This window comes from Calonectris borealis, chromosome 2 (genome assembly GCF_964195595.1).
Source record: "Calonectris borealis chromosome 2, bCalBor7.hap1.2, whole genome shotgun sequence".
Taxonomy (NCBI): domain Eukaryota; kingdom Metazoa; phylum Chordata; class Aves; order Procellariiformes; family Procellariidae; genus Calonectris; species Calonectris borealis.
The window spans coordinates 67,734,589-67,759,258 of NC_134313.1; the positions used below are offsets into that span (position 1 = coordinate 67,734,589).

General features: G+C 48.1%; 2 protein-coding genes across 5 annotated transcripts in view; both read left to right on the forward strand.

Moving 5' to 3' along the window:
• CARMIL1 (capping protein regulator and myosin 1 linker 1) overlaps positions 1-4,960 on the forward strand; it is a 198,133-nt gene extending 193,173 nt beyond the window's left edge. For 2 of the 4 annotated variants that reach the window (XM_075142227.1, XM_075142230.1), the window contains 2 exons: positions 1,010-1,156; positions 4,337-4,960. In XM_075142227.1, the coding sequence (XP_074998328.1) occupies positions 1,010-1,156; positions 4,337-4,473 (284 nt within the window). In that variant the 3' untranslated portion in view covers positions 4,474-4,960. The remainder of the gene's footprint in view (positions 1-1,009; positions 1,157-4,336) is intronic. The other 2 variants (XM_075142229.1, XM_075142228.1) reach the window with 1 other exon arrangement.
• An 11,638-nt stretch (positions 4,961-16,598) lies between these two features.
• The window catches only part of SCGN (secretagogin, EF-hand calcium binding protein), a 31,207-nt gene continuing 23,135 nt past the window's right edge, over positions 16,599-24,670 (forward strand). Inside the window, exons 1-2 of the mRNA XM_075140682.1 lie at positions 16,599-16,671; positions 17,428-17,498. Of these exons, the coding sequence (XP_074996783.1) occupies positions 16,599-16,671; positions 17,428-17,498 (144 nt within the window). The remainder of the gene's footprint in view (positions 16,672-17,427; positions 17,499-24,670) is intronic.

Below are 24,670 nucleotides of genomic sequence, written 5' to 3' on the forward strand. Positions count from 1 at the left end.
TTGCTTTCTCAGCAGCTTTTCACCAGACTGCGAGAGAGAACTTGTTACTACATTAACTAGAGAAACACAGTGTAATGGGACTTGTTGCAGGTATATTTTAACTTGAGGTGAACCTCACCGTTTCTGTGCTATATGCCTTCTCCGTCTCCCTGTCATGAGAGGGGACATATTGGAGAAGCAGGGAATGTGGGATCGTAACTACAATCCTTTTGTGTGTTACAGCAATCTCTAACACAGCAGAGATTTGACAAGGTTTTGCAGTTTGTGGTTCTCACAGGAGAAGAGGGACAATCACTTCATTTTTAAAATGTGTTTGCTGCTTGCAAGTCCTTACACAAAAGGGGTCAGATACTGTGCTTGCTACCTGAGACCTCCACAGACAACTTGGCCAAACACCGGGTTTTCTAGTGCTACATTGCACTGTATGAATTTTAACAATAATAGTTTAGAATGGCTAAAATTGTGTTTTTCCAGATCCTTATGGAGCTGCTATGCTTTGCATAAAATTGTTTGGGAAAGAGTAAATTCTGTTTCTTTTATTTTTTATTCTTTTTCGGGTTTTCCTTTCTATTTGTTACTGTTCTACTTCCTCATTCAGCCATTCCTCTGTCCTTCCTTTCTGCTGCCTTTCAGGCTAGCATGCTCAATTTATTTCTGCAACTGGTAAATCACTGCAAATCTGCCTAAGTTAGAAAATAAAATTATATCTCCCGCAAAAGAAAGCTGCAAATTAGATGATACTTGATTATAAAATTGCTTTACATAATGAGTTTAACTGTACTATGTGGGGCAATCTCAAAATACACCTCTTTACACAGTGTACCTGTAAGATCGGGCTGCAGTTACCAACATACGCAAATATCTGGACTAAATTTAAGCAAGCATCTGGCATATTGACTACTACTCTTTGAACAATTGATTAAATGGGATGGTTAATTATTTATATTACTTTCTGTATGGGGGCCTACAGAAGAGCTTAGGGGTATAAATGAATCCTTTTCCCCGCTAGAGCAAACAGGAGATTGTCAAAAAAGAGATACAGCTCATGACTGTGCCAAGCCATCTGGCAGCGTGAAAACCACTTCGGGGCAGTATTCTACCAGTGCAGAAGAGGAAGCTAATGTGCTTGGGCAGAGGAAGGCACAGCCAACTTCTGGTTAGAAGTTTTCATTTTTCATCGACACGGTGCTTCATAACTGGCACTAACAATCGTTAAGAAACTGTAATAGCAAAGAAGCCACAAAAGGGTGTGGTTTGTCATTGGATTATGAGAAAGGTAAAAATCTCATGGGATGCTAATCATCTTTCTGTCCCCACGGGAACTACACGGCGTGAAAAAATTTCCAGATAAGAAGTGTATGTGCATTTTTCCTTTGTGGCAACACCAGTGACCAGTACCATATAGCACCTGCAGCCCTTCTGCAGAAGAGGGCTCATTACAAAATGTGATTGCTCATTGCAGTGATGCTGGCATGCTGCCGTGTAAGTACGCTGCAGGTAGACTATCCACTGCTTTGTGTGCTTACATACCTTTCCTTTTTAAGATGCGTGCACTGAAGTATTTCAAAATACATTTCAGCATGAATATTGTTAGTGCCAGTTTCATTACCTCCCTCACAAAACCATTTGAGAACTGAGTAAATCAGCTTATTTTGACATAGTGCTTTGCTTTTCAGCTGCATAAACAAACAAAAAAACACCAAAAGAACCCAAACCCAGCACTGTGGTGCATGCTTAAGCCGTGCTTCCTGAAGAGCAGCTTTGACTTATAGTGAACTCATTGAGTAGGCTATAAAAAGGTTTGATTGATCGATGTGTTTTTAAAATATAAAAGCTCCCGTTCTCAAATGGTACGTGTTTACATGCTTCTCTTTACTTCTTAACTGGTTTGTTTAAACAATGATTCAAAATTACTTTTTTTATGAAGTATTTCAATGAGGTATTTGAACATCTCATGCAATTACATTTACCCACAGTTTTTCTATTTATAAGATATCATATATCCCTTTTGTAACATCCTCAGCCCAAAATGTATAAACTGATTTCCTTTTCATAGAAATCAAACTTAGCCCGCCCAAACTTGGAATCTCTCCTCCCCGTCATAATCAAATTATTGTATTTTAGTTTGTTCTAAGATACCTCTCTGATAAAGTAAGTTTCAAAAACTGAGATGCTGCTGCAGATCTATGCAGGTCACCTGTGTATGGTTTCATCAGGGCAAGGGTAAGCTCTTGTGGCAGAAGCCTGCTTGCAATATGTGGACTTAAATGCCTGATAAATTTCTCAGGTATTTTTGGGGCAAACTACCTGTCTTGATTTATCAGGCCATAAACTAAACTGGCTGCTGCAGGATATGTACTGGGGTTTGTCTGAAGAGTGAATGGGGGCTCAAAAAAAGGTCATGTAATTAGTAGGAGGTACAAGTATCAAGAATGACTCAAAAATTTCCAGGCGCCTATTTCTTTGAAAAGCAGTGGTGTTTGTGAAGGTGAAAATGCCTGAATTTTTTTTACAGAATTTAGGTATCTTAATCCTCTCCAATTCCATTAAATGGCTTTAGAAATCTTTCTCGAAATCTTTCCTCTTCTTTCCCAACTTGCATAGCCGGGATAAGAATGCAGCGAGCGTGTAGCTGCTGGCCCTCGTTTCCTCCCATATTTCGGCTAGCACAAATAAGGAAACAGGTATTTTGGACTCAGGAGAACTATTTGGGTTGCAAATGTGCCACGTGTGCGGAGGTAGGTCTCCGCAAGACGTGTGCTGGATGTGTCCATTCTGCTTCCGTCATGGCAGAGATCCAGAACTGGACAATGTCTGTGCCAAACGAAAATGGGCCAGAGCTTTCTGTCCTGTTTCACGGCCTGTGGGCACGCAGCAGCGCTGCCTGGTGAGTCGTGCTGTATCCCCAGGGATACGGGGAGCATCCCTGCTGAGGCTGCCCCAGCAGCTTGGCGGCATCGGCTCCCTCGGGATTCCTCTCTGCATTTTCCACATTCCTGGCAGACCCTAAGACAGCCTGGCACAACTTGAAAGGGCCGCGGAGATGTGTCAGCAACAGCCTGCTGCTTGTCTGCCCCTGCTGTGGCCGGAGCTGCACCCTGGTGACAGGGCAGGCCGTCCCTTGCGGCGGTGAGGCTCTAGGTGAGCGGCACGCAGGGAGGGAGAGGTGGTGCTTCATGGCCACCGCGGCTGCTGGCGCCTTGTTAAGAGAGGCATGCACAAACGTGAACAGCCACAAGGATCAGTGCGAACCAAAGCCGGGCATCCTCACCTGAAATGGTGGAGCAAAGAAGGTCTCGTAACTGTAACGTTTAATTTTGTGGGGGAGAAGTGAGATGACTTGCAACGAAGTCACATTTAAGGGCCACTGTGTGTTTAAAGGTTCATTTTAATTGGAAGCATGAGATTTCTAAAGCTATCAATCCTTGCGTAACATCACCCCCATCGATGTGTATAATAACTGTCTTGTTACCCTAGCAACTGTAGACCACTGATTAGATCAGAAATCTTAATAAGGTTTTACAACCTTCTTTCCAATTTATTTCAAAGCTTATAGGTTTGGGGAAAACCCTGGCCTTACCGAGATTTTAGAGTGCTGGGCAAACAAAATGGGTACTGTTTGCATTTAGATCATGAGAAGCGGGTATGTCCGCCTGCGTTCTCCGCTGCCGAGCACAGCAAGGTGCAGAGCTCTCAGCTGGAAGAGGTGCAGGTTGGGCTCGGAGCCGGGGGTGTCCCCCCGATCAGGGAACAGGGAGGCCTCGGGACCTGGCAGTGCTGGTGGGGCAGGGAGCAGCAGTTCAGGTAACTTGGATGCCAAGGTGAATGTCTGTTCTGATTAAGGCTGCTGAGTCAAAAGGGAGAATATAGATGTGTCCCGCTAGGGAGACAGGCCTGCCTGGGACGCGCGCCGCTGGTCTGAGGGGTGCCCAGCGAGGATGTCCGCCTGAGCAGTCAGGAGTGCATCGTCCGAGATCCAGCCCAGCTGGAAAAAAGAATGCTGTTCTGGTCAGAAGTGCTGTGATGAGAAGAAAGTCTCCGGGCTGTTTCTAACTGTAATCTTTATCCGTGTCACAGTGAAGTACTGAGTTTCATATTTCAAGTTTGCCTGCTTGCTAACCAACAGTGGAATAAAGTTTGCTCAAACTCTCTCTCTTCTCTCTCATCTTGTTCTGAATTGAAGAATTAATGGACCTATGCTACTCCCACTAGCGCAGATTAATTCAGTGGGAGCAGGAGCAGGTCCTGTGTGCATGAATGACTTTTCTTCTTTTAAATTATTTTTCTTCCTCTCTCTTCTACAATCATTAGTAAGACCTATTTCTATTTTATACAGCTGCGAAAAGAAGCCCTGGGCAGCAGTCTCATGAGTTCCAGGAACTGAAGCAGAGGTCCTTAAGTAAAGACGGCCATCAGGGAAGCAAGTCCAGTGACTCTGGCGAAGAAGCAGATAAAGATTTTATTTTTGTTTAGCAATCAGTGCAAGTGCTTCGTAGCGCAAGAGCTTTTTATAACAATCAGGGTACAGCAATCAACAGCCCTTCTAGACAGCTGCTCTTTCACCACAGGTACATTTCCATGCAGAAAACCTGATTCTTCCAATCGTGATTTACAGTACAGTCACTTGGCATTGATTCGGTCCTTAATTTCTGTTCTGTACAATGCAGACCTTCCTTTCCATGCCTTTGCTAAAGCCAGCGATTCTTTCATGTATTCTACTTGAATTTCTCTGAAGCAGCTACAAAGAGTGCCCTGCATTAGGGCATTTAGAAAGCAAAGCAAATTAACTGGACACTGTCTTACACTAATACACTGTACAGCAGGTGATGTGTTGTACTGCTGAATGTAAATGTGTCAAATCTGCACGTGACTTACTTATAAATATATTCTTGCGGTATGCAATTGCACATTGTAATTATATTAAAAGAGCACACTAATAAAATAATTTGTATAGATTATATATATTAAATGCTTGGGTATGGTTTTTACATTCTCCCATAGGGAGCTTCTTTCTTCCTGTTCTCGTACTGTACATAAAGCTCCAACACTTACATTTGTGTACCGTCAAAAAGCACAACAGAGAAGGATTTGGATGACGTATAATCATGGTATGCTTCCACATTCATATATTAATGTATATAGTTGATTGGAATGAGGGCAATTGAAATTTTATTAATATTGCTGTTTTCTAGAGGCCTTCCTCAGTTCTGTCTGCGTATTAGCTTCCTTTCAATGTGTAATTCTACGAGAAAAATAGTTCGACATCTGTAAAAACATTTCAGCTTTTGAGGGCGGGGGTGCAAATTTCCCAAATTACCCACTTACATTACAGGTTGAAGGGATTTTATTCATATGTATATTTGTAACAATAAAAAATGATTTTACAACTGAAATACTAGTCTTTGTTTTTACAGCACTATTTGTGGTCTGACGGTCTCTGCTCTTTGAATGATGGCATTGTGTGAGGTAGACAAAGTGTGCAGTTAAGACAAAACCCATATAATCTTTTTCTGCTTCTAGTAGTAAACTGTCTGTTCCTGCTGAAAGGGACACATGCACATCTTCGTAAAACTGCTGAAAGAAGATCTCTTTGCTAATCTCCTCCCTTGGGATCTTCAGCAAAGCAGCCTTCACATGAGCCAGAAACACCTGCTATCTAAATTCTCTATTTTGGCTCCATAGGGCAGAACAAAATTGCTTTGGTAACTCTCTCCCAAGAGCAATTTCCCTGGCCCTGCTGTGCCTTCTTGCCTGGGTAGAAATGCTCGGATACCTGTCTGTCAAATGACCTTCGGTCTGATCCCTGTGCACATACCTGCTATTGCCACTTCTCCTATTGCAGTATAAAGGGCTGCTAAGTCAAAACAGTAGCCTTTTATACCAGAACATCTTAGAAGCACATCTCCAAAGTAGGCTACAAGGCTGTGGGAAAGAGGTCCTGACGGCTGGGGGTTCATACCTGGCGTTTGCACTGGCTTGAAATTTTGCACTCGTCTAAAATGATTAAGAGGAAGTTCTCCATTTTCAAATACATATATTCTTGATTTATTGGGCATCAGTGAGAACAAAAGACAAATGGCAAAGGAAAACTTGAGATGCTTGTATTAGAAAGGAAAAATAATCCAGTCATAAGTAAACTGCAATTTTATTCCCACAGGACATGGAAAAGACAACTGTCTGGGAAGTGTAAGTATACAAGAAGGGTTGCCTGATTTGTTGGTTTTGTGAATTTAAGAAAATTAACAGCAAGGTTTGTGGTATTAATAAAAAAAAAAATAGACTCTAACTTCCAAGTGCTGAGAATTTCTCTTACTTGTGCTTGATGTCCTTCTCACCAGTCACCTGAGATATTGTACTGGTCTCGCTGTGAGAAATCATGGCAATAGTGTGTGCCCATCACCCTGGTATCAGAAAACCAAAGACAGGGATGTCTGAAATGCTGCAGAGAAAGTCTGTGTTTGTGCTGATAAACACGAGAAGAAGAAAAGCTACAGTGCTGTAATAGTTGTCTGCCGAGTATAAAGATTTCATTAGACAGTGATGTTTTTCCATATTAGTTATGGAAAGCCTTTCCAGTCTTCATTCCAGCCATCAGTGTGTGGTGGGCAGGCTGAGCGGTGGAGAAACGACTTTCGGGGAGTGCTAGTGTCAGCTCTTAGAGACCTGGGGTTTGTTTTTGTGTGCGTGTGTGGTTTGGGTGTGGGGAGGAGCGATAATTTTCATTTCTCTACTATCTCTCTGCCTGGCGAGCCCAGCACTTGTCAGCCCGATTGCAAAGAATTCACGCTGCATCCAGAGCACCCCCTCTTCTACATTTAAGAAATAGTGACTTTTATTTTCAGTATCTTGAGCCCATAGAGGCCTCAGGTAAGTGCCAGTGTGTTTTGGGGAAGTAACAACCACCGTATCCTGGTGCCAAGCCAAGCTGGTTGGGAGGTTTGGGGGGTCACGGCTCCGGGGGGCAAGGGAGGTGCTGCCTTTCCACGAGCTGTGGGCCCTCCGAAGCAGACATGCAGCTGGGTTGAACCCTCTTCGTTTCTCTTGTTGCCTCCCTGCTGCCTGAGCCGCCCTGCGGATGCTCTGCGGTCGGTCCCGCGTGCTCCCTGCCTGTCCCTGGCCACGTGCTGCCCTGGGAGGGTGAGGGGCAGAGCCCAGAAGCCACGTTCAGCTACTTTGGTGGGATGCCAATGGCAGAGATCCCTGGAGCTCCTGGGAGGCTGAACAGAGAGATCAACTAATGGTACCGCTTCCTCTCCCAGGGCATCCGTAGCGTCTTCGAGTAGCACCGATGCTCTGCATTCCTCCCCGTCCCACACCGGGCGCTGCCTGAGCACCTCCAGCCTTGCCGGGGGTGGCGGGAGCAGAGGTTGGCGTGGGAGGAGAAGGTGCCTTGCTGCCAGGCGCATCACCGGCCTTCCTCTCGAAGCGAGGGCATCTCCGCAATGCTGTGCTGCGCGGTCTGGCTGCTCAGAAAGGGCTCACAGGGTCCAGCTGGGCTTATGTCTGACACAATGGTTTGGTCCCTGGACCGTGGCTGATCTCAGGCAAGACAGCAGCTGCATGTTGCGTTTGCTGTGTTTGGAGGTGATGGCGAGGGGGTGGCAGCCTCTGAGGTGACAGCGAGGTCCTCTGCATCCCTCCATGCACACAAGCACGTGTACTGTACGACTAAATCGGAGTGAAGGACCCAGCAGCCCTGGTCACCTGCTTAGAAATCTGCCCTGGAAGGGGTCCTAGCACCAGCGTCTCCAGTCAGAGCTGCACCTACCTGATCCAGCCTTGCGAAAAAGGGGTGAGAGTCTCTCATGGGGGGAGATGCCCTGCCCTTTTCTGCTCCTAAATCTGGTTTTCAAGTTTTGCCGTTGAATTGCACCCGTGATGTACCTAGCAGGAGCACCTCCCCACCTCAGAGGCGCTGGAGAAGGGCTGTGGCTGCCTGCCAGGCTCCAGCGTGAACTCAGACAGCTCTACACCACATCTGCAGGACCTACTTCCCACTCCCTACTAAAGGAGGTTAAAATCTGGCTGATATAGATTTTGAGCATTTTAAAGTATTCCCTGATGTGCAGTAACAACAGTAAATAGCTGCTTCCTAAGATGGGAACAGCAATCATCTTAAATCCTCCTGCTCCACCAGAGCCATCCAGCCGGGCTGAGACAATTTGGGAATTAATGTGGCCCATTAGTCACAAATCTGTGCCACCCATCGCACTTAACTGAGAGCTGCCATCGGCGCGATGTTTTGGTGCGGCTACTTATTAATTGATTAATGTGGAGATGATTTCTCTCCCCTGTTGCATAGAAAAAAAGCTACTGAGAAACATTTTCTAGCAAAATACCAGAAAGCTCTGCTCCTGTTTGAAACGCTGCTTTCCTGTGGTCATGAGAGAGCCGTGCTGCCCAGGGATGCTAATGCTGGCTGGGCTGTGCCCGAATCCCACCTCTGGAGATTGTCCTCTGCTTGTGCTGAAGCCGGGGGGAGGTTTCAGGTAGCAACACTGTCCTTTGCTTCTCCGGGAGCTGTGGCCCAGAGGATCTCTAACAAATACAGCGCAGGTGAGTACCAGAGATTATCATTTAATGCCAGACTCTTGCTGGAAAGAGTCTGGAAAGCAGGGCGGTCTTTCCCTCTCCTAAGAAAGAGTCTATAAATGGGGAGGATGAAAATTGCTACCTAAACACATGGTGATGACCTTCTCTTTCCTTCAAATGTAGGAGATGATAAAACCCAATTGTCCAAATGATCCCTCTCAGCGCCGTCAGCCCTCGCCCCCTCCCTGTGAGCCCTTTCCGTAGCTCCAGGCAGGCAGCCGGTGAGCCGGTGCCCAGGGCCTCGCTGCCCTGGCCCTGCCCAGCCGAAATCCTCCTCACCCCTTTGGACGCCCCAATGGTATTGCCAGTGAGTGCCTCAAAGGTTACAAACTGCTCACCGGATAATTACAATGCCTTCAGTCTGTCGCATAAACATTAAGTTGTGTCCTGCTAAAGAGAGAAAAGTGCTGCCTTGGGTTGGCCTCCACCTCCCCATCCTGGAGATAAGAGGTCATAGGAAGATCTGCAGGCACCTTCCTGGCTTTCCTCCCCATCCCTGGGCCCATCCTCCTGCCGTCCCTCATGCCTCTTCCCAACGTGAGCGTCTCGCCAGCGCCACGGCAAGTGACTCTCCACCTGCGCCTCCACCAGTATCCGACATTTCCAATGTCATCACGACCACAGGCAGGGCAGGACCCCGCGGTGGCCGGGGTGACTTCCCGGGGGGGCAGAGAGGGATCCGTTCATTTTTGGTTGAGAGCAACCAGCTTCACCAAACAGCCAGGGCTCCCTGGCCCTCAGGCCCTCATTGCCGACGGCTGGCAGCTTAAAACTCTGCTCTGATCATTGCACATGGAAATCTACTTTTCCCTTCGTGAAACTGAGATTTCCCCAGCTCTGAAGGGCAGTTTTCCAGCCTTGAGGATTTGCTGGCAACCTCAATTCAGTGGATTTGGCCGTGGGACTCCTGCCATCTCGTGCTCCTCTCCGTGCCCCCTCCCAATCCCCTGACACACAGAAATGGGTGGAAAACTGTCCGGAGCACCTCGGCCGAAGGCACTGGGGCTGCAGGCTTGTCCTCACGGGGCTGCCCCTGGGCCTGCTGCGGGGCCGGGCCATAACAAGGGCAGAAGGGCCGTGGCGTGTCGCAGGCAATACTTCATCGTGGAGGCAGTGGTTTTAGTCATTTATTTTGGCTATTTACTTATTTATTTGGGGTTATTCTGAGACGTTCTGAAAGGCAAATGTGCCCAGGTTGTCCTGAGGCTCGGAGCGGGGGAGCTAAGAGGTGCCAGCTTCAGCAGGGGCTCCTGCTCTGAAACCCGGTGGCGCCTGGCAAAGGACGTGGAGCCACGTGTGACGGCCATTGGGAGCTCCCCGGCACGGGGTGTGTGTTCAGGGACCCAGGAGCAGGCACCTGAACGGGGTGGAGAAATGCAGAAGTGAGGTCTCACGGTGAGCTGCAGGGCAGTGAAACGAGTCGAGGGGCCTAAAGGCTGATGGCAAGTCCCTAGAAAGCAGCCTGGGGGGACCGTGTCCAAGCATCCCTGGGGAACGTGAGACATCCTGGAGGCTCGGGGTCACACGTGGTGAGGGGAAACCAGAGCTGGCGGCGAGAGGCACGCGTGGCCCCGGCCAGCCGGTGCAGAGCGAGGGCAGAGCTCAGGCCCCTTGTGTGAGGCTTGGAGGAAGAGAAAAGAAGGAAGGGATCAGCTTCTCTGTCTCTGCCAGCTTAAATGAAATCTTTTAAAAACACTTCTTGTCCTCTGTAGTCCAGGACAGAGCTGTCGGTTCTCCATCAGCAGGCAGCCAGGGACAGGCTGGTCCCTGGGACGAGGCACTTGCCTGGGCGGGAACCGGGACCACCGTCCTTGCCCTGCCCTGGGCAGCCTGTGGCAAGTGAAGGGCCTGGAGCACAAGTCTTATGAGGAGCGGCTGAGGGAACTGGGACTGTTTAGCCTGGAGAAGAGGAGGCTGAGGGGAGACCTCATCGCGCTCTACAACTACCCAAAAGGAGGTTGTAGCGAGGTGGGTGTTGGTCTCTTCTGCCAAGTAACTAGTGATAGGACGAGAGGAAATGGCCTCAAGTTGCGCCAAGGGAGGTTTAGATTGGACATTAGGAAAAATTTCTTTACTGAAAGAGTGGTCAAGCCTTGGAACAGGCTGCCCAGGGAAGTGGTTGAGTCACCATCCCTGGAAGTATTTAAAAGACGTGTAGATGAGGCCCTTAGGGACATGGTTTAGTGGGCATGGTGGTGGTGCGTTGATGGTTGGACTCGATGATCTTAGAGGTCTTTTCCAACCTTAATGATTCTATGATTCTAAGTCCCTTCACCTTGCAGTACCTGGGGCTGCGGGCTCCCCCCTGCCCCAGGACATCCCACCTGTGGTCGCTCCTGCTGCATCAGAGAGACCCCGCAGGGGCAGGGGCTGCCGCTGCCCTGGGAGTGCAAACTCCCCCGGTGCCAAGTACCACAGAGAAATTGCTGTAAGAGCAATGATGCTCCTCAGCACCAAGAAGCTGAACAGTGAGACCCTGTATTTTCAAAAAGAAAGAGAAAACAAAACATGAGTCTCTGCACAGCAGATGAAAGGGAAAATGCATTTTTGAGAGGTGCCTTTGCAAGGGCTGTGCTATCACAAAACTTAATTTCTTATGCCATATCTCGCAGCAAACTGAAGAAGAGGCTCCTGCCGACATGAGAAGAGTTTCTTCCCAACATGAAAGCCACTCTACCTTTTACACCCCTCCATCAGCTGTCCTGGGGCTTTATTAGGTGTGGGTTTCAAGCACCTTTCAAGGCGTTTGAGAAGCCTGCGTGGGAAAGCAGAGATGCTCCCAGCCCCGTGGCAGGGTCCTCGCTCCGATGCCGCTGTGCTGATGCTGCTTTGGCAATTTGCGAAGAGGTCTGCCAGTTGACCCCAGCCCCAACCCTTCAGAGCCTGTTTTTTCTGCTCTTCCAGTAAGTTAAACTGAGGAGAAGAAAAGCTGTGTGGGATAATGAGAGTTTTAATTAGATTGATACCAGCCAGAGAAGGCAGGAGAGGGGCTGCCAGCTTGGCAAATCCAATTTGGTTTAACTGAATGGAGGAGTAAAGTTAACTCTGTAATCTCTGCTCAGCATTGCTCGGGGGGTGCCTCCTTCCCTTCCCGTTTGCTTAGGTGGGTAGGACCCAGCGGTGGGTAGAGGAGAGCCCTGTGGAGGCTGTACAGCCCCCACTTTATTCGGACAACATTAAATTCTAGCAGAAGACTGAAATAATGAAAGTCATTAACTGTAACTGAGACTGCAGCCCCTGGCTGGATAGCATAGAGCAGCATGTGGCTGGGGGAAATGTCAGCTTTTCCTCTGGGAAATCTCTTCTTAGATCCCATCTGATGGCCTGAGTCCTGACCCCTCCTTTCCAGCAGCATCCTGGTGGGAAGGGGTTGGCTGCTCCCCCGTAACACTCATGGTATCCCCATTGCTGGTCCAAAACAGAGACGAGGACAGAGGACCGATGCCTCTCGGTTTGGGGGCTGCACGGGGAAGGCTGGAAAAACCTGGCCTTGGTGGGAATCTGTGGATGGGAACATCTGCGGGCTGGTTGTCCTCCTGTCACATCACATCCATCAGTACCGGGACCTGAACTGGTTGTGCACACCCGTGCACCCCTGCACCCACACACCCAGCTGAGCCAGAAGGGATGGAGCCAGCATCCAGCCTGGCACAGGGATGCAGGATTTGCTGGGCAGAGGGAGGGAGGGAGCGGGGGGGAAGGAGGAGAGCATCGGCGTTGGAAGGTGGGGGTTGGGGTCTGCCCGTAACAAGTAGTTTGTACCCGTCTGAGGGTGGGGTTGGAAAAAAGGAGAGTCTATTTCTTTCCTGCAGCAGACAGCATTATCTCCGACTTGATTTCCAGGCAAATGGTAGGGGGATTCACCGACTCTGTTACTTCCACTTTGTTTCCCTTTCGGCTTGTCTTTCATCTGCTTCTCCAGCATTTTCCTTTGCCGGGATGCTCACAGACCCCTTGCCAGGCAGCAGCACATCATCCCCACCCTCTGCAGCCCCAGCTGCGCGCAGCCGCTCATCTGGCACCCTCGCCTCCCACCCCGCTGGTGCAAATCAGGTGCTGGGTGCTGGGGGACGGGTCGTGCCGAGAGGAAGCTTGGGCTTCCTGCAGGGCCTGTGCAGGACCCAAACTATCTGCAAAACACACGCTCAGTGTGGGAGGAAACACTGATGGGTGCCAGCGGTGGCCTCCTCGGTGTCTCCGGTCAGTGCAAAGCTGAGGGTAGCTGAAGCCATTTGATGAGGAAAATTATTTCTATTTATAAATCCATGTCTGCATCTATTGGAATTATCTTCTGAAAAGGTGAGGGACAAAGTCACACCACAAATCCAGATGCTGATTTTTTTTGGTTCCCTATTCTGGTCATGGAAACCCAAATGTGTGACATCGATACTTCAAGTCTGGCCCAAAGAACGAGGAATTTGTCGGCTGACCCTTTTTCTCTTTGCAAATCAGCAATCTGCACTTTTATGCATGTTTTCCCATTTCCAGCTGCTTTATTAAGCCTTTCTGCAAAGCTAGCCCAAGCTGGGGTTTGGCCATGTGCTCCTTACTCTACTCCTTACTTTGGAAAAATTGCTATTTTTTTAATTTACTATCAGCATCAGCTAAACAATACGATGTTGCTTGTGTCCCCCAGCTGGAGGGCTCCCCGACCCACAGCGAGGTCACGTAATGGCCGTGCAAATGCTGCCAGTGTGAAGGCACCTACTGAAGCACATTCAGTAAGACTTAGCCAAATGACAGCAAAGTCAGGGTGGATCCGGGGTATTTTCTCCTCTTTGCAGATGAGAACGTCTTTGTGGGACTCCTCAAGGCAGGATTTTGGGGAGGGTGAGGGGTGCTGTGGAAGAGAAGCGCCTGTCCCGGGAAGCCCGGGAAGGTGCAGAAGCCGGGTCGGAGGCTCCCTGAGCTGGAGAGCAAGGGCTGGTATCCACCAACTCGAGACCGCCTGAGCTGAAAGGAGGGAAGAGTTACCGGGAATAAGTTATTCATTTCCACTTCCTAGTGAGTCTTACTTATCTATATCCCAAATTCTTGGTTGCATTTTTCAGGAGCCTTGCAGATCACAGAGAAAACAAGTTTTCTAGAAAAATAGCCATTTTTATACTTTTTCAAAGCTATTTTACACACCCATATGCACATTTAAAAAAAAAAGTAGCATAATCTGAAAATTAACCAATAAAAGAAACATCTGAACTAATGATCTGCCATCACAAAGCCTTAATGGAAAAAATCATCCGTCAAGTATTATTAAATTAAAGCCATTTCTGAACTTAAGAAAAAAATAATGGGACAGTAGTGTGGTTTTCAAAATATGTATCTTTAAAAATCTATAATTCTCTGAAGCAAAAGAATTCAGTTGCTTTTTTCTTTTTTCATTTTCAGCTTTTCAAAAGATGGATTTGAGATCTTCTACCTCGAGCATTACTGCACAGTGCAAAGCCAGAGCCAAAGGAGAAATCCTTAACCAAAAGCATTCCCTGCTTTTTAAAATACTGCCTACCTTTAATTCTTATTTATCCCTTGAAGGAAATAAGCCAAGGCAGAGTGGTTGCTGAGTTTGGTACGTGAGCTACACCCACAGCAGCTATCTTCAGTTTGTTGTTTTAATACTAATGGCGATAGATCCACAGTTCAATACGCTCCTCAAATTTACGGTACCCTGCAGAAAGCCCTGCCGAACCAGTAAAGGTTGCTTTGAGCTGTGGTTTTTTTTTTCCCATTCATGCTTTACTGAGTCACCTAAAGCAACTGGAGAAGCCGAACCCCATTTTAGCCATGCAGTGGGGCAGGCGGCTCCTCACCGACAGGCTGGGGTTTCTCTCAGCTTACCTGGTTCCAGTCACTTTGAATTTCTGCAATTCCACCCCTAAGACCCCTAAATCCATCTTGTGCGATACATGGGCAGGCAGAGCGGTTAAGCTGTGTGTCTATGGGGTGGCCCCTATACCTATAGGGTATGTTGGTTTTGGGGAGGAGCAAAGGCATAGCTGGTGCAAACAGAAGAGGAGGTCGTCATCTCTGCTCCTTTTTTTCCCCTTTGCAGGCATGCTCTGCTGCTGTGGGAAAGCAAAGCCTCTCTCGTCGGGGCAGACAGCCGGCACTGAGGGTGCGTGGGAGGACAGGGATGCTCATGTATCAGGAGAGATGGACATGTATCATCCACACCCTCATGCACAAGTAACGATGAGTTTTCATGAAAGCCCATTAAGCTTTAAGGTCCTTTTTTATCTCCAGCCTGGACCTGGTTTCACTGAGGTTGTGTGAGATCCTGAATAAATATTGGCAGTTTAAATAAGGTGATGGTTCTTGCCTGCTCTTCCTCCTATGAGGGCATGGGGGGAACCAGCTGTGACAAGCTCTTCGCAATGCCCTGGGTTTTGCATCAGTTCCCATAAAACCTCGCTGTCTCTGTCCCTGTTGAGTGGCAGGGTGCTTCCCCTTGCAAGTACTTCAAAACATGTGTAGTATTTCCTCTTAAGATAGTTTTGTTAAGAATATTTTTAGAAAGAAACTGGTTGTCATGATCGTACTACCATGGACCCTTGTTGGTATCAGCCATGGTGATGGTTTCCAAAGGCAGGTTACAAACCTTGCTAGAAACTGAGGGGCAGCTCTTTGCTAAAAACCAGGATGCTCCCTGTCTGGGGCAGATGGGCTCTGGGACCTGGGAAGAGAGATGGGGTCAAAAATGGCCCCACCATGCCATGGAACAGCGCCAGGTGACCTCGTCCCACACAGGAGCTCCCATGGGACACACGAGGCCATTGCTGCTGGGGAGCCATGGTGGGAAGCACTGGGGAGAAGAGGCTGCAGGAGAGGTTCCATGGGGGAGCTGTCACCCCAGGGCCAGAAATGCCTTTTGGCAGCGAGGCAAGGACGGGTCAAAGAGAAACCTGTGGAGAGGCTGGTCATGCCAGCAAGGGACTTGTGCAGGTGTCCCCTAAAAATTTAGACTTCCCAGTGTGTCGTTACCTGTTGAGCACATGCTCCTCTCCCGTGCTGGGGTCCCCCATCTGAGCACGCTCATGAAACCCGGGGGCTGCTGTTAGCCTTGCTGTTGCATTATCATCTTGGTGATCGTTCTTCTGGAGTCCGAAGGTGACCCCGGGCTGCCGGCCGGAAACCCCTGTACTGAGCCGCTCGCATGCTGCTGCTTAAAGGCATCAGCTTTGCAGGTACTTGCAATCACTGCAGATGAATATACAGGTGACATTCAAATCACGTGTAGTCCCAAGCAGGACCATCATGAATACAAACATCAGCCTTTCTCTATCAGGACTGAGACCTCTGGCCCCACGGTTTCTTCTTTCGATCAGTATTGCAGGAGGAAGAGGGTGTAGATTTCCATCCGTCTTCATTCTCTGGCTCTTCATTCCTGCGAGGGAGACTCTCCTGATGGCTGGGAGGATGAGAAGGTGAGAGATCCCTGCCTGCTGCTGCTTCGTTTTCATAAACCGAGGAGGAGAGTTACAAGTTTTAGCAAACTTTCCCCCCCCTTAAACACCACTTGTTCTCTGAAGCCTCACGTTTCCCTCAAGCACTTCTGCCTTCGTTCGGGGAGCTTGGAGACTTTAAAGATTGTCTGCAAGTGGCGCACGGCTCCTTGGAAGCGGTGGCTGCGGGGCCGGGTGTTCCTCCAGCCTGCTTGGACCCGGCAAGGCTGAGACCCGTCCTGCCGAAACCTCTGCCCAAGCACGCCCTGACTCAGACACGGGCCCTGCTCCGTGGCCGCCCGCGGCACCCGCAACGGGTGGCAGCCCCGGGGGCGGAGGGGCTGCGGCAGCGCCGGCGGGGCGGGCGCGGGGTGGGTGGGACGGGCCCGGTGGGGCCGCGCCGCACGCGTAGGGGGGGCCTTCCCCCCCTCCCCGCGCCCCCCGCGGGGCCGCCCCCGGGCGGGGCCGCCGCCCTCAAAGCCGGGGCCGCCGGCGGGACGCGGGCAGAGCCTGCGTGGGGCTGCGCGGAGCTGCGCGGGGCTGCGCGGGGCGGGCGCGGCGGGCAGCACCATGGAGAGCGGCGCCGCGGGGCGCCTCGACGCCGCCGCCTTCCTCGGCGCCTGGCGGCGCTTCGACGCCGACGGCAAGTGGGGCCGGCCGGGGTGGAGGGGGTAATGGGACACGCGTGGGGGGCCCACGTGGGGGTGTCTGCTGGGCGGGTGGGTGCCCCCCGTGGGGGGGGGGGCTGTCGCTTAGAGGGTGCCCACGCGGGTGGGTGCTGTGTGCGTGGGTGCTGGGGTGGACAGGTCGCCATTTGGGTGGGTGCCACGTGAGTGGGAGGGCGACGTGGGTGGGTGCCACGTGAGTGGGAGGGCGACGGTCTGGGTGGGTGCCCGTCTGAGTGCGCATGCAGGTGGGTGCAATGTCTGTGGGTGCCTGGGCTGTTGCACGTGTGGACGGGTGCCTGCACGAGTGGGTGCCTGCCAGCGCGTCCAAGCTTCACCCCCACGGGGTCCTGCAGGTGTTTCACAGCCCCCCTCATCCTCTTCATCATGCCATAATATCAGGTCTGAAAATCCTCCTTTTCACCCCAAAATTTTTGCCTTTTCATCACCTCCCTGTTTCTTCTGCTGTTCCTTCTTGTCTCCCAATCTGGGTGTTTTTTTCCTGAAAAGTTTTCTGTAAGGAAAACACCTAAGGGAACCCCCCAGCGCTGTGCCCAGCACCCACATAGATGTGAACTGATCAAATTGAATAGGACCCCCCCCGAGTGGGCAGGCAGGGCCCCCAGCTGAGACCCCTACCATGCAGCCTTGGGCTCCCTGCACGCAGCCCATGACATGGTTCCCAGAGCTCAGGCAATGCCGCCTGACCATTAATATATTTGACTTTTATTTAGATAATGGTTACATAGAAGGGAAGGAGCTTGACCATTTTTTTCATCATCTCCTGGAGAAACTGGGACCAGAAGTAAGTACCGTGCCGTGTTAGTTGTGCATCAAGTCCAAGTAAAAAAGTCGTAATGCTGAGAGATGATTTGTATTTGTTTTTCTCTGATTGCTAGCTCCCTTAGCAATCCCCGAGGTAAAGAGCTTTTCTCTTGGCAACAAGGTGGCATTTAAGCAGGTATGACAACAAGTGCAATCACCTGAGAAGTTCGATTGTTTGTTTTCAGTCCAACAGCTGCTGTCACGGTGCGGCTGCGGTTGGCACGAGCTGAAGGGGCTGGTTCGAAGCCTGCAGAGAAAGTCATTTACTGCCGTTGAATAGAAACAAATGAAAAAGCACGGTACACAGTCTGGCGGGGCGAGGGGGAGGACAACGGTGATGATTTATTCAAGCGACTGCTGATTAGGTTTGTTAATATGATAGGTTTCTTTCCAAGGTCAATTTTTAACAAACACACTATCATTAATTTTAAATGGTACTTGGGAAGACAACGTACGTCTGTATTGCGAAAACGTCTAGAAGCCAAACAGGAGTCAATTCTGTTGCGGCTCTCAAGTGTTTCTGGGTTTCTCCCGTGGTTTCCTTTCCTATTCTTGGCAGCATTTCCCCTCTCTCACTCTCTGCATCTCAGTTCTGCCAGAAGTTGCACAACAACTTACAGGGGCTGGTTTCCTTAGCTCTAGGTCACACGTTGCCTTTGACTGTCACCATCAGCAAAGGAGAAATCCTGCCACTCAGGTCAGCTGCTCAGAAGTACGTAAAGAACATATTCGGCTTAATATTTTTGCTACGCAGCGTGTGCCCAACTAGGAAGAGAAAAGGAGTAAGCATCTTCCAAATGGAAGGAGAGAGTGTGTCAAAAAGCAGAGACGAAACAATTCCTTTAAGCAAAAAGTAATTAATGAAAAGGGAAAAGGTAGCTGATAAAAGGCATAAATTCATGAGTATCAAGTGTAAAATCAGAATTATACTTACAAGCCAATTAGGATTCTTGGATCTTTGGGGCTACAATCAAAAATAGAAGCTGTGAATAATTTTTCAAGCATGTTTTTCTTTAATTTGCAAGTAAATTTGGATTGAAATATTGGCAGTTTCTGCAGAAATGTCTTTCTAGAGCATGGATGGTTAGATGAACAGATAGGCACGTAAAAAGAGTTTAAAGCAAATAAAAAAAAATTCAATAATAAGCGCTAAGAATCATTAGGGACACTGAAAAACTGATTTGAAGAGAACTTGAAAAGGTCATGATCATTTACTCAGGAACAAAAGATGAAATTGGGACCTGCTGGTCTTGGGGTATGGAAACACCAGCGCAAAGCATGCTCAAACGAACCCAGTGACAGCAAATGCGAGATGTGGAAGGAGAGGCCGCAGAGCTCAATGCTGCAGTGGGTCGCTGGAGCAAGGGACCTCCAAGTTGGGCTCTCTAGTGAGCTGTAGCTGGTGATAAAACGGAGGTTAGCTGGGGATCTCACACTGCAGGCAGCTTCCTAATGATGAGAGGTCAAGAGGAAGCTTCCAGCCCCACTCTAGCCCATATCTGCCCTTGCACATCCCCCATGTGACTCAGAGCTCAGACGACTCCAGCTTAAAGCAGCACCCTCACCTAGCTTGCCTCTTCTTTGCTTCTGCTGTCTAGGTTTTGCCATTAAAAGAAAAAGCTTAACACAAATTGAATGAAGAAAGAACCAACTCCCTCTCTCCCTATTAAACAGAAGAAATAGGCTAATTCTGAAAGACAGCGCTCACTAACAGCCAGGGTGCTCAAACAGGCTCTCAAGTGGTTTTGGTTTTTTTCCCTGGTTTTCTTGCCTAGTTTTGGCAGTATTTCCGCTCAAGTAGTATTACCCTGAGTGATAAGATGACGTGTGCCTTGTTCCCCTTTGCTAGCAGTCTGGTTTCGGTCCTCACGGTTGTTTAGGGACAAACGGTCTCCTATCCAGCGGGCAGCAGAAAACCCAAGGGGAACTTTGTCCTGGGAGACTGAGAGCAGTCCCCTGCCCCGCTCCCCTAGGTATGGGGATCGCCTGTAGCACTGGGTTAAACGAAGGTCTCTACTACCTTTGTTCAATGAGTTTGTCTAACAACATTGAGCCATTTTTCTCTTTTTCACATGATTTATGTTGTACAGGCTTGTGGTTATAGTGGGAGCGGTAAAGGATCCCCTTTGCACCAGTTTCCACCATCCTACAGAAAGAAAGTCTCCTTCATGATAAAAGCAGTGAGCTGGGACTGAGCATCTCTCTGCCTTAGTGCTCTTTTTGACCTTTACTTCTTCTTTGGGCTCTTAACATCTCCGTTTCCTTGCACAGCAAAAGGGGGAGACAGTAATACACTGGCATAACTTCCAGATGTGTCGCAAGGATTAATTAGTGATTGTGTCTGAAGTGCTATACCGGTGATAAATAATGTTATCAGCATTGGAAGTTGTCTCTGCTTGAATAGCGAATGGCTTCATAATTATATTTTTTCAGCCTGCAGTCTCTAAGCTGTTATTTTTCTTAATGACCACTGTAGTCCTTCAGCTCTGTTTTTCTTCCCAGCTACTCTGCAGCATCCCCAGCTGACACTAAATGCCAGGGGAAGGGAACAGCTGGGAAAACAATGCAAAAGGGAGCCTGCCGGGAAGCTGGGAGGCGCAGCTCTTCCTGACGGCTCTGAGCGAGGAAGGAAACTTGAAACACCATCCAGCGAGGGAGGCTAATTCATCTTTTATTGAACCATCAAGAATTTGGGGGTGGGGGGAAGGGAAAACTTTGCAACAAAGGTAGACCTACAATAAACCAACCCAAATCCCAGATGCTGCTTTCTGTCTCTCCTCCTCCAGCAATGGGCGATTGATGGAGTCACTTGGACAATGTCCTTGATAACATGCTTTAACTTTTGGTCAGCCCTGAAGTGGTCAGGCAGTTGGACTACATGATCGTTGTAGGTCCCTTCCAACTGAAATAGTCTAGTCTAGTCTAGTCCAGTCTAGTCTAATTTCTAAGAAAATACCTTCAATTTCCAACTGTGTGTTACATATCCATAAGGCTTCAGTGAAACACAGGGGATTTATGACACTAAAGTTTATATAAATTCTCTGTCAGCTGGAGGGGCTTCTGTAGTTTGGTTTGTCTGGGGGATATGAGGCAGAGTTGAGGATAAGTCAGCCACGCACCAGCACAGGTTTGTGAACTGCTGGCATTATCCATCTGCTGCCGTTACTACTCCTACGACTTCTCTTTAACCATTTGAGCCTCCAGCTTCCAACCTGCTGCTGCACGGCTGCTGTGAGCTGCCTGTGCTCTCTTCTGCTCACTCGTAAACCTCTTTCTTCTACATTATGGACACCTTTCTATGCATTTTCTGAAAGTTTTTATACCGAGGTGAAAACTTAGTGAAAAGGGCAGTTTTTTTCAGCACTGAAGAAGTAATGTTATTGGAACAGGAACTACAGCCCCTGCCTTTCTCTCTTATATTGCTGTACATCTTTCTTTCTGTATAGAGATCACTTAGGATCTTCCTTGCTTGCTCTTTGCTATAGTTTTAATGAAGCTGTATGTATATTTTGGTAATAATTAGACAAGAAGAGGTATTAGCCTTGTTATAAGCCCCCTGCCCCCAAACCACCTGGATAGTTATGACTGGAAGGGACAGAAGTTAATCTTCAGGAGCTCACCCTGAACAGCCATAAGGGATTTGTCTTTGCTTTTTACTTCCAAAGAAGATGAGCAGCCTCCAGTTACTCTTGCACTTCATCCTTGCCTTGCACAATGTATTGTCTATCTAAATTATGTGTTTAACTTAGTATGGTCAGGCATGCAGCAGCTAGTCATTCAAACGAAGTTTAATGGCCAAAATATCAGCCAGCCTCAAAGCCATCCAAAGCAGACTTCCCCTATCTTTTACCACCCCAAGAGACCCAGGATCACAGACCAGGTCTCTGGTTACCAGCAGGTCAACCGCAAGAAGACCCCGAGCAGAAAGCATTCATCTTGCATCCTCCTCCAGACTAATTCAGAAATCTAAACCCTGAGTCGATCCTGATTAGAGATAAGGAAGAAATTCCTCACTATGAGGGTGGTGAGGCACTGGAACAGGTTGCCCAGAGAAGTTGTAGATGCTCCATCCCTGGAAGTGTTCAAGGCCGGGTTGGATGGGGCTTTGAGCAACCTGGTCTAGCGGAAGGTGTCCCTGCCTCTGGCGGTGGGGTTGGAACTAGATGATCTTTAAGGTCCCTCCCAACCCAAACCATTCTATGATTCTGATTATTGCCAAATACAGTTATTTCTTTAGGTGTGGCTTTTGTCAGCCTTGATTAGCCTGACCAGTTCCTATTCCTATTCCTGCACATTAAGGCAGGGCACTGCAAGCGCCTGGAAGTATCTCTAAATGCAAACTCAACATGCCTATGGGAAAAAACAGACACGATGTGTTTTCATTGCCCAAAGGCATTTCAAAAAACTTTCAGCCTAGCGGAAAGGGCAGAACAAAGAGCCTGTCCAAAGCCTAACCACAAAACCATGATGGCACAGGGAAGGCTGTAGTAGCCTTTGTTGGATGCTGGTGTCTTCTATGTGAAAAAATATTTCCCACATATGTGCTGATGAGAGCTAAAAAAAGAACCAAAACACAATGCGGAATGACAGGATAAGTGCTCATCTGTTGTAGCATGCAAGATTACAGTAAATCCTAACCAAAATACAGAGCCAAATTCTCAAGGGATAGCACTGTAGTTAAGTAAGCAAGATTGGCCCAAACGAGAAGCTGGCCCAAGAGCTGCAGGGTGAAATCCCACGCTAACACAGGCAATCTAATGTACAACTGCATGGATGAAATGAAGTCATTCACGTGATTCATTTTATTAATGCTTCCAGATTTAAAGAAGAAACGTTTGGCCAAAAAAAGGTTATTTCTCTAAGGTCAAAGTGTACATTACTGATGTCTCATCTGGTCTTTGCTGGCCTCCTGTCTGTACTGTGTGGCTTTTGGCATGGTAATAGTTGTTGAGTTTGTTTTCCAACTAGCCTTCTTGGCAGATATAATTTATTTTCATAGATCTTGTAGGAACTTGCTATCTCTGGGACCCTTTGCCCTTCTATCAAATTTGGCTGAAACGTTGTTAGGAGAAACATGTGCTCAAGCCAGCATTTTCAGATAAGCCTTATTTTTTTTCAAGAAACAGGCTATAATAATCACTTACACTTAGTTTCTTCTTGCTTTTTATACCCTTATCAATGTAGTGGCTTGCTTCCAAAAATCATGTCAAGAAGGGAAAAAAATAATCGATTTATGATTGTCTTGATCAGCAGGAATTAAATGAGCGACCCCTTTCATCAAGTAGGCAAGGCTCCACAGTGCTCCATAGATTCGCTTTTTACCCCCCAAAACAAATGACTCACAGTTGTGTTTTCATCAAGGCAAGCTGCTGCCAAGCACATGGATCCCTTAAGGAGCAAAAGTTTAATTAGACAGCATGAGGCAAAGAGTGTGACAATATAAAAGGAATGGGTTAACGAAGAAGACAGATTACAGACAGGTTTCCAAAGAGCTATAACCAACCACGACAAAAAAATTAAATGCTGTGGAGATTAAAAAAATTTTGAGCATACCCTTTCCATTATTACAAACAGTATTAAAAACCAGATTACCTTTGTGATGCTAAATACCTCTAAAGGGTTTTCGCAAAAGGGAAGATGAAGACTGGACATGGAAAGGAGAAAGCAGAAAATTCATTTGTTATGGCAACTTGAAGCATAGAAGCTTTTCTCTGCAAAACTTTGTGGAAGCGCATCCATAGTAAGAAATTTACTCCTTAACCCTGAGAAATGTATGAACAAAGCCACAGCAATATTTTAAACTGTGTGCTTTTATGAGGACAAAAATGACATGGCCTTCTCCTCACGGTACGTAGTAAGGATTTCTTCTTTGACTGGATGGTGAAAACATGCAGCGGCTCTTGGAAACCATGCAGCATCTGAGCTGTGAGGGACCAGGGCAGCTGAAGCTTTACAACTAATATGAAGCAACCTGAAAAGGGGTTAAAGCATCTCTCCATTCCAGGCTAGCTCCCGTCATCATTATAGGCCAACGAAGATCATATTTCATGGAAATTAGCAGAGGGTTGGGGTTTTTTTCCCTTAAATGAGCATCAGGAAGACATTGCTGGGGGTTTACTTCTGCTGCAGGACCCTTTCTTGCCAAGCACTTTCTCTCCCAGCAACCCTACTCTTCCTCAGCCCAACCCTGAGCAAAATTGGAGGCAGGTCCTAGTTGAGGTATGTTTTCCAGACTGTGGCAGGGAATCCTCTTCATTACAGTGTTGACTGATGCTAAACATGAGCATCTCTATAGCTGTTTCTGCCTTAAGGAGGCAGCAATTCAGGGGAAATTGTGCTCCTCTGTCAATTAGGGCCATTACCTCTTGATTAAATTCTCCTCCAGAAACTCAGGGAAGTGCATGCAGCAGGGAAAACAAGGAATGACAAGAAAAGCCTCCCCATATCAGAAAGGATGCAACATTCAGTTAAACATTCACAAAAGGGAAATTTTATCTAGCTGCTAACAAGTCTGCAAAATTTTAGCCCAAGCAGTGAACACTTGAGAAAGCTTTGCAAACCTTTGCAAACCGGGGAGGGATCTGCTGCTTGAGACAGGCAACATAGTCAAGACAGCATTAGCTCTGATGAAAAAAGCTGTGCTCAGCTACAGCCGTTTTCTTGCTGCAAAGCCATTTCCCCCTGTCCCAGCTCATAGAGACAAGAGGCACGAAGTTGTATCGTGTTATTTGTGCAGTTGCTTTCCAGAGCAGAAAGGTGGTGTATTTTTTTTTAATTACTCCCCCTGTAATTCATAGAGCTCGAATAAATGGAGCGTGAGCCTGAGGCATTCGAAAGCGTGTTTGGTTTTTAGGCTTTCCTGCTCGTTGCAATCTGTAGTTGAACAGCGAGTTAATAATTAAAGGAAAGGAAGGGAAAACAAACTTCCCAGGGAAGCCAGTGGCCATAGCACTCAGTGCAGCGCCTGTGTTTCTGTGTAAATGCCATTTGTCTCTGCGTGTGCCTGCCTGGAGGTCTCCCCTTCTTCCTCTTCTGCTCCAGATCTTTCTCCCTCTATCATAGGTCTTGCCCTGATCTGTGAAGCAAGAAAATATTTGTAGGAACCCAAAGGCAGAGAATAAAAAATCAGTCGTCTTGACCAGCGAGCTGCCA